The 18,284-nt window shown below is 45.3% G+C and overlaps 1 gene segment (V, D, J or C); it reads left to right on the forward strand.

The window, feature by feature from the left end:
* The first annotated feature begins 5,601 nt into the window (after positions 1 to 5,601).
* On the forward strand, positions 5,602 to 6,234 carry LOC140697037 (T cell receptor alpha variable 12-2-like). The segment is given in 2 exon segments: positions 5,602 to 5,693; positions 5,891 to 6,234. Coding segments are annotated over 2 exon segments (396 nt in total).
* The last annotated feature ends 12,050 nt before the right edge of the window (positions 6,235 to 18,284 follow it).

The following is an 18,284-nucleotide window of genomic DNA, read 5'->3' on the forward strand; positions in this document are numbered from 1 at the left end:
AAGCAATCCGCTTTACTCAAAGGCTACTGATCTAAATGTTAATATCATCTGAAAAATGCCTCATGGCACCTCCTAAATGGATATTTGGCCAAATATCTGGGTATCAAGCTTAGAAAAGTGGAAACATAAAATTAACCATCACACCTTTATCTTTATCTTTTGTTATTCTGAAAGCCTCGTTTGTTTTCATGGGTTTACTATACCAGCTTTTTTTTGCTGTTTGTATGATATATCTTTTTCCATTTTTTTGCTTATGATCATATGATTTTTATCCTTCATTTTATTAATGTAGTGTCGCATACATTTATTGACTTGTGTATTTTGAACCATCCTTGCCTCCCAGGGATAAATCTTGCTTGAGCATGGTGTATGATCCCTTTAATATGCTTTGGAATTCAGTTAGAATATTATTTTGTTAATGACTTTTGCATTTATATTCACCAGAGTTGTTGTCCTATAATTTTCTTTTCTTGTGATGTCTTTGTTTGGTTTTAGTATCAGGATAATGCTGGTCTCTTAAAATGAGTTTGGAAGTGTTTCATCCTCTTCAACTTTTTGGAAGAGTTAAAAAATTGGCGTTCATTCGTCTTCACATATTCAGTGGAATTCATCGCTGAAGCCGTCTGGTCTTGGGTTCTTCTTTTCTGGAGGTTTCTGATTACTGAACCGCTCTCCCTACTTGTTATTGATCTGTTTAAATGATTGATTTCTTTATGATTCAACCTTGGTAGGTTGTATGTTTCTAAGAATTTGTCTATTTCTCCCAGGTTATCCAATTTGTTGGCATATAATTGTCACAGTTGTCTCTTATGACATTATCAAGTCCCGTAAGTCTTTTAGGTTTTCTTCACTCTTTTCTTGTTGTTGTTATTTTTTTCTTTTGTTCCTCTGACTACTGACTTTTCTTCAAATTCACTTATTCTTTCTTCTGCTTGATCAAGTCTCATTTTAATCCCTCTGAGGAATTTTTCAGTTCAGCAGTGTGATCTTCAGCTTCAGTATTTCTGTCTGGCCCCTTTCTATGCTTCTATGTCTTTGCTGAACTCACTTTGGTCATGTATTGTCTTGTTCATGACCTTGTTTAGTTGTCTGTGTTCTTCTGTAACTCAATGAGCTTCTGTAACATGATTATTTTGAATTCTTTGTAAGGTTATTCACAGATTTCCATTTCTTTCAATTGGTTGCTGGAGACTTATGTCTTTGATTGTATCCTGTTTTCTTGATTCTTTTTGCACTTGTAGATTTGCTTTATTGTCTGAGCATTTGAAGAAGCGGTCACCTCTCCCAGTATTTATGGTTTGGTTTTTACTAGAAGCGATCTTTATCGGTCAGTAGGGCTAAATATGAGGCAAGATAGAGACCATTCCCTCTGGGAGTGCTCTGTAAGGTTGGACAAAGACCCTTTTGTTTCCTGCCCTTTCTTTTGGAGGAAACACCTCAGTCCTGTGCTCTTCCCCATCTTGCAGAGCTTTCCCCCGTCTCCCAGGGACCAAGCTCTGCCAATCAGTCAGTGCTAAGTATGAAGGGAGGTAGAAACAGGCTCCATGGAAGGTGCTTTGGATTATTGGGTATAATCACTTCATTCCCTTCCTTATGGAGATAAAAATCAGTTTCACTTCACTTCATTCCCTGCCTTATGGAGGTAAAAATCAGTTTTACATCTATTCTCAATTTTGCACGGCAGTGCTACGTGTAGAATGCCCTCCCTTCCTTTGTTCCTTATTGTCGCAAGGGACCAGGCTGGTTATTGAGCACTGAGTTCAGGGAGATAGAAAGCAGCTCTACAGAGGGCACTCTGAGGGGCTGGGAACAAGGCCAGCTCCTTGCCCTGCTCTGCATTTGCTTTCTTCTCTCCTTGTGAAGGAAAACCTCAGTTCTGCTCTTCCAAGCCCACACAGCTGCCTTGGCTGTAAAGGGCATGTCCTCCATTTCCCTTTGTGTCTTCCTGCCCTGAGGGTGGCTCTCTGCCTGTCATCCAGCGCTCAGTATGAGGTAAGATGGAAAACCGCCGTCCAGAGGCTGCCCTGAGAGGGCCAGAGGGCATGCTCACACCCCAGTCTCACTCCCCTCCCCCTGGGGGAAACCATGGGCACAGGCTACCTTCTTGGCACTGAGCTGACGTGATGTGGCCAAAGGACAGGTGTGAGTGCAGTGAAGTTGCCCTTCTTCCCCGCACACACGTGACTGCTCGCAGTGTGTGCTTCCTCCAGTGCGTTTACTTTCCGCTGGATTCCAAACTTGTCTTCAGGGTATTTTGGTGCTAATATCATTGTTAGAGCAGCATCTGTGTAGCAAAGCGAGCTCGGCTTCCTACCCTGCCTTCTTGCTCATGGTTTGCACCATGTCTTCTAAGCCTTTCAAAAATTGTCAGGTAAGTGTTGCTATATCTGTTTTCAGCTGAGAGAGCTCCTATCCAACACAGGCAGATTTCAGCCTGAGGTCTTCGAATATGTTTAAGCACTAAACCACAGCACTTACAGAGACATACGGAGCTTTTATTCTGAAACACTGTATAATAGTGAGGAGGAAAGCTAGCAAGAAGTCTCATCAGCCTTAAGCAGCTGTAAGCTCTGACCCCAAGGTGGCAGTGTTGGCATTGGCTCTGCCTAGAGACACGATTGCGCACGGGTAGCAAGACCTGGCCGTTCACTGACTAGGTATGCGGTCTCTGACTGGCTGAGCATACACCCCTTGAGTACCTTTGTTGATGTAAAAAAATAAAAGATGCTGAATAGACAAGTCAGGTCAGGGGACAGCTCTGAGCAGAAGAAGGATGGCGAAGCATCTGAGGACCTCCCCGGTGGCTTTGTGGCTTTATTTTTATTGTAAGTTAGTGAAGAGGATTAGCCAGTTGGACACAGGAAGCCCAGGGAACGTTTTCTTAGGAGTTTCAGCAAAGACACATCGCACTGGGGTAGGAGGAGGGAAGAACATGGGGCCATTTTATGATTCTCTTGGGATTTTCTGCGGGGAGGAGGAAGGGATGCAAAGCAGAAGGCGTTAAGAGTGGGCGATCGCTCGCTCAGACCTCATTTTGGTTTTTGATTAGGGCTGAGCAGCCAAAACCGAGTGGAACACAGTCCTCCACCTCTGACTGTCCTGGAGGAAGAGAACTGCACATTTCAGTGCAATTATACAGTGAGTCCCTTTAACAACTTAAGGTGGTACAAACAGAACACAGAGAGAGCTCTTGTTTCCCTGATAATCATGACTTTCAGTGACAGTGACAGCAAGAATTTGAACGGAAGGTACACAGCGACTCTTAATCCAACTGCCAAGTACAGCTCCCTGCTCATCACAGCTGCCCAGCTCAGCGAGCCAGGTGTCTCCGTCTGCGTGGTGGGCGCAGCGTGCTTCACCAGCACTGGCAGCCAGTACCCAAACCTGCGCCTGCAGGATGTCGAGGAGGCCCGGGAGGTGAAGCAGTTTTTAAATGTCGTCTGTGATTTCGGAAGTGAGCTACTACTTCGGTCTCAGACATGATTGAGTTTGAAATTGAGCCTAGATGTCTATTAGCATGGAGGGTCCTCACTCAGCACAGAAAGTTAACTGCTACACCCGGCTGTTCCCAAGGGTAAAGCCATCATGTTGCTACTTGCCGCTGAAGTAGGTGATAATTTTGGTTGAAAGGGAGAGATCGGGTCTGTGTGGGGTCCAGCTACCAGTAGAATGACTAAGCGGACAAGCAAAATGTTGATGAGGCTGATGACAATATTTGATAAGATTCCTTCCTCTAGATAGCTCTTTAGTCCTCATTTAACGGCTATTCCAGTTCTCAGAAAATGTTCTGTGGGGAGAGATCTGCCTTATCAATATATCCACGTTCCACATCAAGGCAGCGTTCAGATGCTGCACCAACTTTTTATATTGCTTTCCACAGCTGCTCCTTTGGAGCACATCACTGCTCAGACTGTAATGCCAGCATGATGGTGGCAGGCACAGTCACTCCGAGGCAGCTGGACTGCTGTCCCAGTTTCTTCAAATATTAGTATTCCAGGAAAGAAGCTTCAGGGACAGACTGCCTACTTGCTGTGTATAGTCCTAGGTTACACAAATCAGTGTGATGCTCCCTTTTGGAACAATGAGAGAAATTTAAATATGGTTTGAGAATTAGATGAGATAAATATTTATCTGAAAGGCATCTATCAATTGAGAAAAACAGGAAGGATATAGACTAAGGAATTAAAAATGTTCAGGTCCAGGTGGCAGAAATGTGATTTTTTTGTTCCTTTCCTTGTCTCTATTTGTAATTCTGTATAGTTTGCAGTCTCTGCTTATAAAGTCAAAACAAAGATTACTTAAAAAGAAAACCTTGGGGACTTCTGGTTTCTCACTCTGCATGTCAGCAACTTTGAAACCACCACCTGTCTTAGCAACAAGCAAAAAGCAGAACAGATTGAAAAATCAACAACTCTCCTTGGATCCGGAGAGGGGAGGGCAAAGGTCAAACTGCTGCCCCTAAGACTGGAGAGACAGACAGCGAGCCCAGAGGGCGGCAGCTCATCAGAGCAGAGACTCAGAGCAGGAGACGCAGCAGGAGCCGGTGCTGGAGCAGCACCACCCGGACGGTACTGGTGAGTCTCTGGAGGCTCAGTGTGGACAAGCCTGAGAGTGAAAAGCCACCACAGAGGGAAACACAGCGCTGTGAGCTTGACCCGCAGGAGTCCAACCAGGAGTCCGCAGTAAGTATTAGAGAAAAACCCCTGAAGCTTCTGGAGGATGGAGGATGAAGGGGGAGCTATACTGAAACGCACCAGAACACGGTCCTTAACGCGGCCTCCCCCAGGGAGGACGCTAGGTAACCACAACCCAGCCTGCTGGGGTTCTCACTGGAGCCTAACTGACCCCAGGGAAGCAAAACACCCAACTCCAGCCAGCTCTAGCCCTCCTGTCCCTCCCATGGGGAGAGGAAGAAAGCAGATAACACTTGGGAAGTTCTCAGTCCAGGGGCAGAGGCTCAGTGAAAGACTGAGACCTGATCTCAGGACCGTGGAGCACTTGCCGCCCCCGCACCTCACCTCCGCGTTACTAAAGGATTCCTCCAGCAGTTCCTTCCCCTCAGCACATCGTGCCTGGCCGTCAGAAGAGAATCACAAGGCACCAAAAGGTAAAAAACCACAACCTTAAGAGCTTCATCCAGACCTCTACTAAGTTTTCAATGTGGGAACGTGGTCATTAGGTATAACCGCTTTTGCTCAGACAAGCATTCACGTTTGATGTAAAACATATGCACACACACACATCACCCTGTCCCCACACACATTGACTCGGACAAGGTACTTGTCAAATTTTCAATTTAACTGAAGTGGCAGATTTTTACTTTCATCAGTTCACATAAGGGTCTATATTTGAATATTTCTTTGATCACTGTCTTGAGTCCACAAGATGGCAGTGTCTTCTCAGGGACCCTGTGTGTGTGGGTGTGTGTGTTTGTGTGTGTGTGTGTGTTTGTGTGTGTGTGAGAGAGAGAGAGTGAGCTAGAGAGGAGAGGAGGGGCTTGGTGGTGTAGCAGGACGGATGTTCCCATTGGTAGAACAGATGCTTTTTATGATTTCTAAAGCAGAATAAGTAGAAGTGTCTGAGTTGGACCCATTTTTTTAGGGTCTAAAATTTGAATCCTTGGTGAACAGAGGAGGAGAGAATGCTGAAATCCTCAAGAGGTTTCCTGGTGACCCTGTGGCTTCAGCTGACCTGTGAGTCTGGCGCGTTTCTATGAGAACATAAAGCACAGTGTTTGGAGTCATGAGCTTTTCTAGGCCCGTGGATAGAAACATGAGTGTTTTTTCCCTTAAATAAGGGAGGGTAGAGGTGGGAGGCCTGTGGAAAGATAACTTAGATTCTGGAGATTAAATATCTTCTCTGACTGGCCATTCGCTGTCTCTCTGCACAGGGATGAGGAGCCAACAGAAGGGAGCGGCGCAGAGCCTGAATGTTCCAGAGGGAGCCACCGCCTCTCTCACCTGCTCTTATAGTGTCAGTGATTCTCAGAACTTCATGTGGTACAGACAGTATTCGGGGAGAGGCCCTGAGTGGTTGATGACCTTTTACCCCAATAATGACAAAAAAGAAGGAAGATTTACAGCGCAGGTCAATAAAACCAGCCGCTATGTCTCCCTGCTCATCAGAGACTCTCAGCCCAGCGACTCAGCCGCCTACCTCTGTGCAGAGAGCGCACAGCGCTCCCCCGGCACCTGCGGCCCATGCACAAACCTGCTGGGGCCCCGCAGTGCCTGATGCAGAGCTTAGGCTGCAGGCAGAAGTTCTCTCTGTTTCCTCAGTGCAAATGGGAATTAAGTGTAATAGTATGGGAGGTTAAATTGACTAGGGAAGTATTCTCATAGTTCAGAAAATTATGGACCCTGAAGGGAAATTAAAGACACAATATTGGTCCAAATGACAGTTTGAAGTATTTTCCGGTCTTCTCTTTGTATTCTAGTTTTATACACAATTTTACTCAGTGGGATTGGTTATATGATGCTTTTATATGTGACCAAATACTTTAATATGGTAACTCTAAGTCCAGGAAAAAGTTTGTGGCCTGATGGAATTATGGCCTTATAATAGGTATAAAATTGAATTACAGGCGAAAAAACTAAATGTCACATTCACGGTAAAGCTGAAATTATGGTCTGTTAGACTTGACATTGTTTATGTCATCCAAAGAGTGGGAAAGCTTGGAAATGAGGAATTAAGTTTTTTAAACATTTTTTATTGATGTATAATAATTTTACAATGTGTCAAATTGCAGTGTAGAGCACAATTTTTCAGTTGTACATGAACATATATATAGTCATTGTCACATTTTTTTCTCTGTGAGCTACCATAAGAGAAGATTTAAGATTTTTACTCAGTTTTGTACACGTAGTCACTGACTAAAAGGATGCAATCTAATCAGAATTTGCCTCAGATTCTCATTCTACAGACTTATGACTACAAAAATATTTCCAAATCATAGAAAAGATATTTGAAAGGCAGTGAGACAGACCATGAAGTTTTGCTGGAATCAAGATACTCAAATTCTAGTTCCACTTTTCTTGCACGCCTTCTGGCAGCCATGACGCACTGGGAAGAGCCTGGTTTGTGGTGCTGGCTTGAGTCTCTTCATGTTGTTAATGAGACATTTGACTTTAGGCTGTACTACTGTACATATTCCAGGATTGGTTTAGGACTAAATGAGGTAGCATGTAGTCTTAGGTTGAGTTCCTTAAAAGTAAATCCTAGATTGGGGTTCCCTGTGCCCATCGTTTTTTGAGAAAAGCAGGTTAAGATGAAAAAGAAAAGACTAAGAATGGACGTGGCCCTGCTGGGCTCCTGGTCCAGCCTGACCTCATGGGGCGATGTGGACGTGAGATGCACCCAGAAGTGACCCCTCCCATCTTGAGTCGTGGGGGCCATGCAGCTGACTTTTGTGCTCTAGGACAAGGCCGTCATTGGAACAGGGCCACACCCTAGCAGAGAATGGGGACTTTTATTGGCATCGATCAGTTTTCTGGGGAAAAGGGCAACTGTGAGCCTAGAGTAGCCAGGACTCGCTGTGGCTGGGGACCGGGTGCACTGCCTGGAAAGGGGCTCTAGGCTGGGCAGAAAACAGCAGTGTCTCCTGCTCACATGGACCTCCCTTGTCACATGGTCTGTGTTCATAAATGACAGGCATTATAACTACTGCATTTAAAATTGTAATTTCTTTCTCCATTTAATGATGTTTATAAAATTAGTCTTACCAATCTGGAAGAATTGAAATAATGTAGGGTAAAGCACTTAACAGAAAAAAATCTAAATATCTATAAAGAATTATTACTCAAAGCCAACACTCAAAATTTTTTGAGAGTAGTAACAAAGGAGCCAGTATACTATGCTCTTTGTTCCTTTGGTCAGCCTCAAAATGCTACATTCCCACACTGGGCCACAGAGCCTGACATTCTGCCATCACTTTGGGTCCAGCTATAAATGACTCTGATGATTCATGGTTGATGGCTCTGGGCTTCCTTGTATGGAAAGAGACACCATCTATGCTTATAAATGAGTACTGTTACTTTGTTCTTGGTTTATATTTAAGAATGACGGACTGGTAGCAGGATGGACCCCTTATGTCATTGTGCCCATGTCCTCCACAAGTTTTCTTCCTGAATGGAATGTCTGGCCAGCAGCTGGGCACGTGGACTCACCATGTTAATCGTCAGGCTTCTTATTAGGATGAATGAACAGGGAGCTGGTTATGAAGTTGTTCCTCCCCTTCCCCTGCACCTCATATCAGTTTGAACACGGCTTCACTCTGTCCGCTGCTCACAGGAAAAGCTCCAGCATCCCAGGTGTCTCACTTCAACTTCAGTGGAGGCTAAGTGCCTGTGTGGAGGCTGCCCCACCATGCTTCCCCCACGTAAGCGCAGCAGCAGGATGGAGAGCACAGAGGGGGACTGGTGTAGCTGTCCCACATCATATCCTGCCTTCAGTTTGTCCCCGTGTTCTGTCCCCCCTGCCCTCCCTCACACCTAGTCTCTTTCTCAGTCCAGAACCTCTACAGGGTCCTAAGCAGTAAATTTCCTTCTGCATTTCCAACGAAATCCTTTCATACCTCATTCTGGGCTGTGCTTTCTCCCTCTCTGTCTCACTCATCAGGATGCTCACGTCTACGTTCTGTCTTACGGGAATGATTGGTATCTTTCATCTTTTTTTTATTTTCACGTTATGGATTTAGGTTCATCCTGTTTATACTTGTAAGTTTGATCTCAGTGGGAAGATTGGAGAGAAGCGAGGAGGTCCATATGCTTCATCAGTTTTTTTTTTGAGCACAGTGTGTTTTTTATTTAAATACATTTAACATATAACATTGTATAAATTTAAGGTGTACAACATGTTAACTTGATACCTTTATATATTATAATATGAATATTATTGTGGTGATAATTATCACCTCTATTACATTACGTAATTTGATCAGATATTTTGAACCAGACGCACACCCGGCAACATTTAAAATTTCAAACTGACTATATGATTTGCTCTAAAATGTGAAGGCAAATCTATCAGCAGAGCCAAGAAGTAAATCAGAAGCCCAAGGGAGAACCAGTTTCAAGCTGCTACAAGTCAACAGAGTACTCAGAAAGGAGGGCATTGGTCTGATCTTTTGAAAAGGACCCCCGCTGGCCAGATCCTCACCTCACCTGAGATTTCTCTTCTTAGTTACTTCAATTTTGGGTTTCAGCAGTCTCTGTGCTAAAGGAGGCTGAGTAGGAAAGTCTTTCCCCTTGAGAGTTTCATCGTACTGCTAGACGGCAGAGTGCATTTCCCGTGTCTGACAGGCCGTCTCCCACCTGCACGGGGTGCTGCTTGCTTGGCCACGTGGATTGTCACTGTCACTCTGCCCCGGCTTCCCCGACCCCTGCAGGAGCTCCTCTCACTTCCGGTTTGCTGCCTGCACTCCTGCCGGCTCTACTGAGTTCACAGGAACTTACTTTTCTTTTTCTCAATTCTGTCCAGAATCACTTCTTTATATGCCATATTTTCCTTGCCTTCATAATTTTGCTCGGATTTCTCTGCAGATGCTTCTCTATTGACATTCTTCTTAGTGTAAGGTCCCCTTAATGTGGCATAATCTATCAGTCTATTCTGACGATTGGCGATTGGAACAGGACTTTCACTGTCTCCACTTATGTGGTGCCTAAGTTATTTTCTCATAGCTTTAATAAATATCCAAGTTGTTCACCTGAAACCATCGAGTCTTCTTCACACTTTCTGCTGGACAAAGAAAACTGTTGCTTTTATTACGTTGCATTGACTAAATAACTAATGTCACGTGTTCTAGGCTGACTTTAAGTCTCTGATCCAATTTAGTTTTTCCCTGTTAGCACCAAGTAAGGAGATAATCTCTATCCCCTCTCTGATGCGCACATCCAGTAGCACAAGGGCAGATGAAGCTCAGCTCATCTGAGGCCATTGATCTTATCCTTTCTGTGTGATGAACGGTTTAAAAAAGTAAAAGTCTCTCAAGGAAATTCCAAAGTCTAGAATATTGTTTTCTGTGACTCATTTCTCAGGGAAGTAAATTACTCTTCTATTTTTACATCACCCCCCATTTCTCATTCATTTTAGGATTAGTACAGCCTATTACAGAAGATGACATCATCACAGATTGGGGAAGGAAGGAATACATTCTGCTGATTTTGATGCTCATGTCTCAGAAACGAAAAGGACTCAGCTCCCACGGATCGCTGGTTCTGCTTCTGGCCTCCAGAGGGCGACGCTGCGCAAATGAGACGTTTGTTTTTGTTGTAGCTCATCGCCATCCGCTGAGCCCCTCCTCCCGCAGCCGGCTGATGCATCCTACTGATGTATGTGTAAATCGGCAACTGTGACGAGAATAAGACGCCAGAAAGAATCCAAACTCGTTAAGAGAAAGGCTCTAACAGTTCTTGAACCTTGTTAAAGCAAGGGCCTTGTGCAGCCCAACCTCGCCACGCCTCCTGCAGCTCTGAACGCTCGGTGACCTCGGCGCTGTCTCACCTGCTCCGTAGCCTGCAGCGTTTCCAGCGCTCAGCCATGCTCCTGCTGCTCATCCCAGTGCTTGAGATGGGTTTTGCCCTGAGTAAGTAACACCCCGTTCCCTTTCTACTGTCACAAAAGTGGCCGTGTCCTAATTGGAATCTGAATAGGGACCCCTTTTTTTCCTAGCCAAGCCTGCACTGTTTTCACTTACGCAGCATTGATATTTCAGGAGGAGCTGGAGCGCAGTCAGTGACCCAGCCTGAGGACCACGTCTCTGTCTTTGAAAGGGCCCCCGTGCAGGTGAAGTGCAACTACTCATATTCGGGGAGTCCTGTGCTTTTCTGGTATGTCCAGTACCCCAAACAAAGCCTCCAGTTACTCCTGAAACACACTTCAAAATAGAGCGTCAAAGGTTTCACGGCTGACCTCAACACGGGTGAGACATCCTTCCATCTGAAGAAACCATCAGCTCAGGAGGAAGACTCAGCCATGTACTACTGTGCTCTGAGTGACACAGTAACTGGTTTTACAAAGGAAGCCGAACACAAATCCCTGGCGATTCAGAGAAAACATTTCTAAGTTCCCTCTTTGGCCACACGGGGGCGCTCCTTCCCTAGAGACTGACTCTGAGTTTACCTCTCAGGGACAACACCATCAGGTGCCAAAGTTGGCTGTAGATTAACCTCAAAAATTTGTTCAAGAAAATTGTCATTACCGACTCTGCCCAAATTAATTTTTTAAATAGTAAGTGTATTTATTCTTTATATTAGTACCTGGGAAAATACTTGTGAAGTAAAACTATACGACAGCATATTTTTTTTTCTTGTCCCCGAGAAACCCCCCAAGTTTGAGTGACGCAGTCCCACGTCTCCGGCTCGTCCCCCCCCCCCCCCCGTGTGCTCATCGCCACGTACTGAAGCGCAGCTCCTAAGTGTAGGACGGGGCTTCCTGACACATGGTTACTAACCCTTCTGCAGCTAATGCCTTTCCTCTCACGCGCTTCATGGACTCATTCTATCCAAGTGAGGGTCCAATCAGAAGAAAAAACACAGCAATTTGAACAGGGAAAGTTTTAAGAATTATCAGCTAATATAGAACATTAATTTCTAACGGGTAAAAAGAACTCTGAGGAACATAGGAATAGCAATCTGCAGGGGCCGCTCTTGTCGCCAGGATTAAGCCGGAGTTTGGAGGAAAGCGACGCACTGTGATACGTGTCCCTTTCTGCTACCGAGGCGGTGACTCAGGCGTCACTGCGAAGTGTGTGGCTGTCGCCTGCTGGATGCGGAAGCCTGCTGAGCTGCCAGAGGAAAAGGCTGGCGAGCAGCAGAACACCTCCCAGGGTTCCCACAGCATTGACAGGAAGCCGGCATAGGAGTGCTGCTCAGCTCGCCTGGGTGCTCATGCAACGTGCCGGGAGACCACCTGGGGGGCTGTCACTGCACGTTGCTAGAGGTGAGCATCACCGTGTTCCACGGGCTGGCCACGCACTGCAGGGACAACAAGTGGGAAGCACGCCAGGACCTGGAAGAGAAGCTGCGTCTTCCTGCAGCGTCCTCCCTGTCCCCTCTGCTGACAGCTTAACACCGTGCCGGCTGGCAACGGAGAAGTGTCTACAGGGCCCAAGTCCGGAATCACCCTCCAGATGCCTGGGTGACATACCTACTGGTGTGACTCAGAATGAAAGTCAATAAATTTGATGAATGGCGCACCCCATTCTTCTGCTTACTGATCTGTTGCACACACCCCTCCACACACATGTGACCTTCCAGACAACAGTGAAAGGAGCCTATATGTCTATCTAACAAGCTAAAGCCTTCCTTTGAACAAGTGAAGAAGTTCTCATCCTCTCTCCAAAATGCAGTCACTATGGGTCACTGATTGTATTAATCATTTCTAAAACTCAGAGGAAATTCCACCAAAAATACTGTTAGATACAGACTAAATTGTAAAGGTAATCTCTGACAATTTGTATATGAAATACTTATGGTGAGAAAAAGAAGAAGAAAATGACAGTGCATACAAGGGAACACACACATATAAAGAGCAAAAGGAAAACACAGAAAACTACTGAGTCTCTTGATTCTGGATTTGGTCATGATGCTGCAATTGACATAAATAGCTTCTTTTTTATGACATGTTTTATATATTCCCTGCCCTCAGCCATAACCTCAGTGGTTTGGGTTTCTTACCTACTGATGTGACTCAAATCTTCATTCTCAAAGGATCTGAGTACTCTGTAATCTTGCCTTTTCATTTGTTGTTGTAATTTTCATTAACCTTCAGTATCAGGCCTGGAAATGCCAAGAGGCTCCTCTACAAGACCTCCTGGGTTCGAGACATAATCTTCTTTGTCTGTGTTATGTAGCAGCAACCCAGTTCCTCCTTGGCAATTGCTGTCAGTCACTCCAGGCTGTAGTGTAACCTGATTTTCTTTTTTTCGGTTGCAAGATATACATAACCCAAATGGTGACATGGCAGTCTCATCTCCCAACTGAATGAAACCGTTGTTGTGCCCCCTGGTGAAAGCATTCCTCATTGTAGAGAAGAGGACCTCCAGACCAGCACAGCTCGGAGTCACAAGCACTGGAAAGAAAACTCTTGCTAGTGGGTTACTGGTAACAATAGCGAGATGACCCGCACCCAGGGCCACTTCCTTGATGCCTGGACTCATGCATTCTGGTCACTGGGGGAGAAAATGCCATGCAGTAGTCCCTGCTGTGAAGCACACACTGCATCTTGTAAGACAGAATCTCATCTTTTCACAGAGTGGTTTTCCCAGCTGGTGCTATGACTTAATCAATGAGACATTCTACATTTAAACAGGCTGGACACTTCTGGGTGATAGGGTGTGTGGTAAGAAAAATAATTCCATGGGCATGTGCCCAGTGCTGTAATCTTTTCCTGTGAAAAGAGTTTCTTCCTTAGAAGAAATGCTGTGGGGAATATCTTGGTGAGGGTAGGCATTCTGTGAGCTTATAAGGATGATGCTGGCAGAGCATAATAAGCAAGGAGGACAAATCCATGTACAACTGTATGTGTCTAGCCCACTGAGAGCCAGTTTAAGCCATCTCCATTGTGAACGATGCCAGATGCAATTGACCTGTCTGTCACCAGGTGTCTGGGGGGGGTCTCTCTGGGTTAAGATACCATATCAGGGGCTCGGGATTAATCTCTGGTTGACAGACTAGGCACTGAGCTGTGGCATAGCGAGGTCAAACTCGGTAAGGGGAAATCAGTGCTTTTGAGCTCATGCACAACTTCCATTCCTGCTGACAAGGCCTCTTTGTTCATGGGATCATTGACAAGTGTCGGGGCAGCTGGGGGAAGATGCTGACACATCCACAGAGGGCATCATTCTGTCCATTATTAGGAGCTTCCACTATAGCCATTTTCTCTTGGTCAGCTTTCACACTGAACATACATATCGTGATGGTCTGCGCCCATTCTGAGAGGCCCATCCAGAAACGTCGTCCCTAGATTTCCTTGTCACTAGTCTTCTTATCGTGTCCCTTCCACGGCTCTTAACAGCCAGCGGAATCACCGGCAGCAGCCCTTGACTCACTGTGGAACAGTACTTCTGGCGTCTCTCAGTCCAGGTAACATGGAAAACCAAACTGTGCCCCCTGAGGATTTGGAGGGACTTTCCTCCACCTTCGTCCTTCAGTGGGGTGATAGCACTAGGTTTGTGTGTGGTACCAATATAACGTGCAAATCCATGTGAAAAATAGGCTGGGCTTTTTTATTCCTTGGTTAACTGATCATAAGGAACTCCCCAGGAGACCATGGGCATGGTTAAGGGAGAAGGTTGGTGTTAAGGAATCTGAGGTACTTGCTGGCACAGCTCTCCTGGGCCTTCTGGGCCTGCCCGAGCCCAGTCTCTTACATCCTGTTTCCACCTGATGATTGATTGTTGCTGGGCACGACCGACATCGCAGGTGTGTAGACAACACTTGGTTCGTGATGGAAGTTCCGGCTGCATGGTCCCCTGTTTTTTCCTAAGTTAGCCGTTAAGCCTTTACCAGGGTCAATTAACAAGTCAGAAGCTATTTCTCAAAAGGAGAATAGTTATTTAAAGAAAATGGCATGTATTCCTCCAAATAAGAGAGGACTATGCTGGGTTTTCCTAGTGGCCTTTCCCAAAGTCTCCATCCTATTTGCCATGGAAACTTAAGTATCATTGTTGGATTTGCTGGATCCCAGAGCAGAGTGGCAGAGCAGACTGCACTGAAGCGTTCCTTCCTCTGCACTTTTAAAGAATAGTCTGAGAAGGATCAGTGTTAACTCTTCCCTAGCTGCTTGGTAGACTGAGTCAATTGCTCTTGACTCTAGTTGTCTGACCCTGTTAGAGTTTCTGAGGCAGACCCAATATTAATTAACGTATTCCTTTTTTTCTTAATTCAGCCAGAGTCAGTTTCGGTTGCTCACCAATAAGACCCTTGACTTATACACAGTGTCATTGCAGCATTAGGCAAATCAGAGGGGAAAAAATGCGGCTCATGGATACAGTGTCAGAAGTGACTGTAAGAAACCTGAAAATGCTTCTCAGAGGTATTCTGTAAATACTGGGCTTCGGCGTTCTTACTTGAGTTTTTACCTGAATTAAGCTGTATCTGTTCTTACTCTAGTCTGGAATTGGAGTTCAATAAGGCAGAGAATAAAATAGCTTTGTGATGTCTTCCGAGTCAGCTCTGAACACCCTGCCTTTCCACAGCGGATTCAATTAGGCAGCTGATGTTCCCACCACTAGGTGGCAGTGCCTCTCGCTTCTCAGACTCGGTTTGAAATCAACCTGCTTGTAATGAAAGCAAAGGCTTGAGCTTCCTCTGATTGGCCAGGTAGGACACCTGAGACTCTGGGATCCACAAGGGCTGGACAGATACCCCCGGAAAGAAGAGCTAGACTGAGGAAGCTGGCTTCATTTTAGGCCCCAGAGCCGAGTCTTCTGTGATGCTGATAAGGAAGAAGAATGGAGAAATTCCTGACAGTGTCTCTGGTGATGCTGTGGCTTCAGCCGGCCAGTGAGTTGGGGCTCTTGGTGATGGGGAGAAGGTGACCAAAGTTCAGAGCCCACGAGACTGAGGGACAAAAATCTTCTTGTCAAGTGAGAAATGTACCCCCGAGTTATGGAAGGAAATGCAAACACTAGAGTGAAAAATACAGTGACTGACTCCTGGTCTCTGCTCTGAGCTTCTGCCCAGGGGTGAGCAGCCAGCAAGGAGACCAGAACCTTCCGGCCCTGATCGTCCAGGAGGGTGAAAATGCCATCCTGCACTGTAGCTGCAGCACTGCTATATCCAGCTCACACTGGTACAGGCAGGATCCAAGGAGAGGCTTTACGCATCTGATTTCGATACGTTCAAACGAGAAAGAGAAACCGAGTGGAAGACTACGAGCCACGCTCCGCACCTCCGTCAGAAGCAGCTCCCTGCTCATCACCGCGTCCCAGGCTGCGGACGCTGCCACTTGCCTCTGTGCCACGGGTGCGCAGGGCTCAGTAGGCGTCTGCAGCCCCAGCACAACCCTGTCTCTCAGAAGCCCCGGCAGTGTGTAGAGTTGGTGGCTATGTCTCCCCACAGAGGAGAGTCTGCCGGCAGCTGGCAACACGAAAGGGAGGCTGTCTCAAATAACGGACGATTTTGGCAGCACCTTAGGCTGGGCTGGACTGGGGTAAAGGGCGTGAGATTTAGAGCAGGAGACTGAAGGGCCAGGTTCGGCTCTGCCATCCTGCCTGTGTGACCTTAGGCACATCGTCAGGGCAGTAGCCTCGGTGTCCTCACTTTGAAGGGATGATTTGCCTGATGAGCTGCAAACCATTCAAACTCTGACGTCACCAGGTCACTCATGGAGGATGAGGAAGGACTTCTATTCGAGGGTCCCCTCTGTGGTTTGTGCAGCTCCCTCAAGACCTGGGTGGGGCTTTGAGGGCCTGACATTTGCATTTCTCTGTCTTGTATAAGAAGCATCAGTTTCACCCTGCGTTAGAATTAAAAACGCTCTTACTCTTTCAACTGAATGTTTCATTTTAGGTCAGAGGAGTGGAAACACTGTGTGATAACAGACAAAAGACCTGAATCTGACTCTGCCCTTGACTAGCTGTGTGATTTCCAAGCCTCAGGTTCTGTGTTAATGAAACAGGAATTTATCGGAAAGTCTTGAGTTTTCCCTCATGTAAGTGAGAATTGTATGTGCTCTACTCGCAAATCCTGAAATGTTTTCTTCAAAGTGGGTACTTCTAGTATCAAAAGCATAAGAGTTTCCCATCCATTTATTCTTGCTCCTGGTAAGAATAGTTTTTGTGATACTGTTTCGATGCTACTGAAAATGTATTTGTGGAGACAGCTAGGGCATTTGTACTTATGCGATGCTTGGTGAAAAAGATGGGGGAGGGAAAGGAGAGGGTGGAAAGAACTGTAGTTCCCAAATACCAGACCTTAAACCACCACCATCACCTGTATCAGAATCACCTGGAGCACCTTGAAGCTCTGGGTTATTAGAATCTATTCCAGCTTATCAGTCAGACTCTGATGCAATGATGGACTGTATTTTTAATAAACATCTGTATCACTTAGAGATTGGTTTGATTTCATGTTACAAAAACCTCAAATAATGTTTTCAACAAGGTGGAGTTTACTTTCCTTTCACATATAGAAGCTCTATCGTATGTGTTATATGAAGTCCAGGGTTGGTATGATGGCCTCATCATGTTATGAGGAATCAAGTGTCTTATTAGCTCACTGTCTCTTGTCCTTAAAGTGTCACTTTTGGTCTTGCCCTTTGCAGATCCTTCCACTTTATACACCTTCCAGGAAGTAAGAAAGAGAAAGTTAAGGGGCATATGGTTACGAGGGAGTGGCTGAGTCAATCATTTCCAGAAACTCCATCCAACCACTTCTTCTTTTTTTTAAACACCTGTATTGTGGTGTGGTTCCCGTACAGTAAGCTACACATATTGGAGATGTACAATTTGGTGAATTTTGATAGATGTATACACCTATGAACTCACCACCACAGTCAAGATAGCTAACATTTCCATCACTCCCTAACAGGTGCAAATTTTGAATTCCCAGTTTAGCCCTTCCACTCCCTTTACTCCCTGGTAACCATAAGTTTGTTCTCTGTGTTAGTGAGTCTGTTTCTGTTTTGTAAATAAAGCTCATTTGTATCATTTTTAGATTTCACATGAAAGTGATAGCATATGATATTTGTCTTTCTCTGTCTGACTTATTTCACTTAGTATGATAATCTCTAGGTCCATCCATGTTGTTGCAAATGGCATTATTTCATTCTTTTTTTTTACAGCTGAGTAATATTCCATAATATACCACTTCTTCTTTATCCAGTCATCTGTCAATGGATGTTGCTTTACGTCTTGGCCAGTGTAAATAGTGCTGCTATGAACATTGGGGTGCATGTATCTTTTTTAAATTAGAGTTTTCTCTGGATATATGCCCAGCAGTGGGATGGTTGGATCATACAGTAATTCTATTCATAGATACTCATTTTTGAAACACTATATCCACTCTACCTTCCAGTCCTGTTGAGTTTGCCTCCTAGAAGTCTTATGAAAGATGTCACAACCCCCACAACCCAGTTCTCCTCCTCAATCCTAATTAAAACTCCATCCTAATTCCTTGCTCCCCAGAACACTTGACACTCCCCATCACTCTGTAGTGTTGTCCTTTGTACTGTAGCGAGAGTAATCTTGTCAGAGTGCAAATTTGACCATGTTAATTACCTGCATGCCCATTTGCTCTTAGAAGAAAGGAAAACTTCATCATGTGGCTACAAACCTTGTATAA

Source organism: Vicugna pacos, chromosome 6, assembly GCF_048564905.1.
Source record: "Vicugna pacos chromosome 6, VicPac4, whole genome shotgun sequence".
Lineage (NCBI taxonomy): Eukaryota > Metazoa > Chordata > Mammalia > Artiodactyla > Camelidae > Vicugna > Vicugna pacos.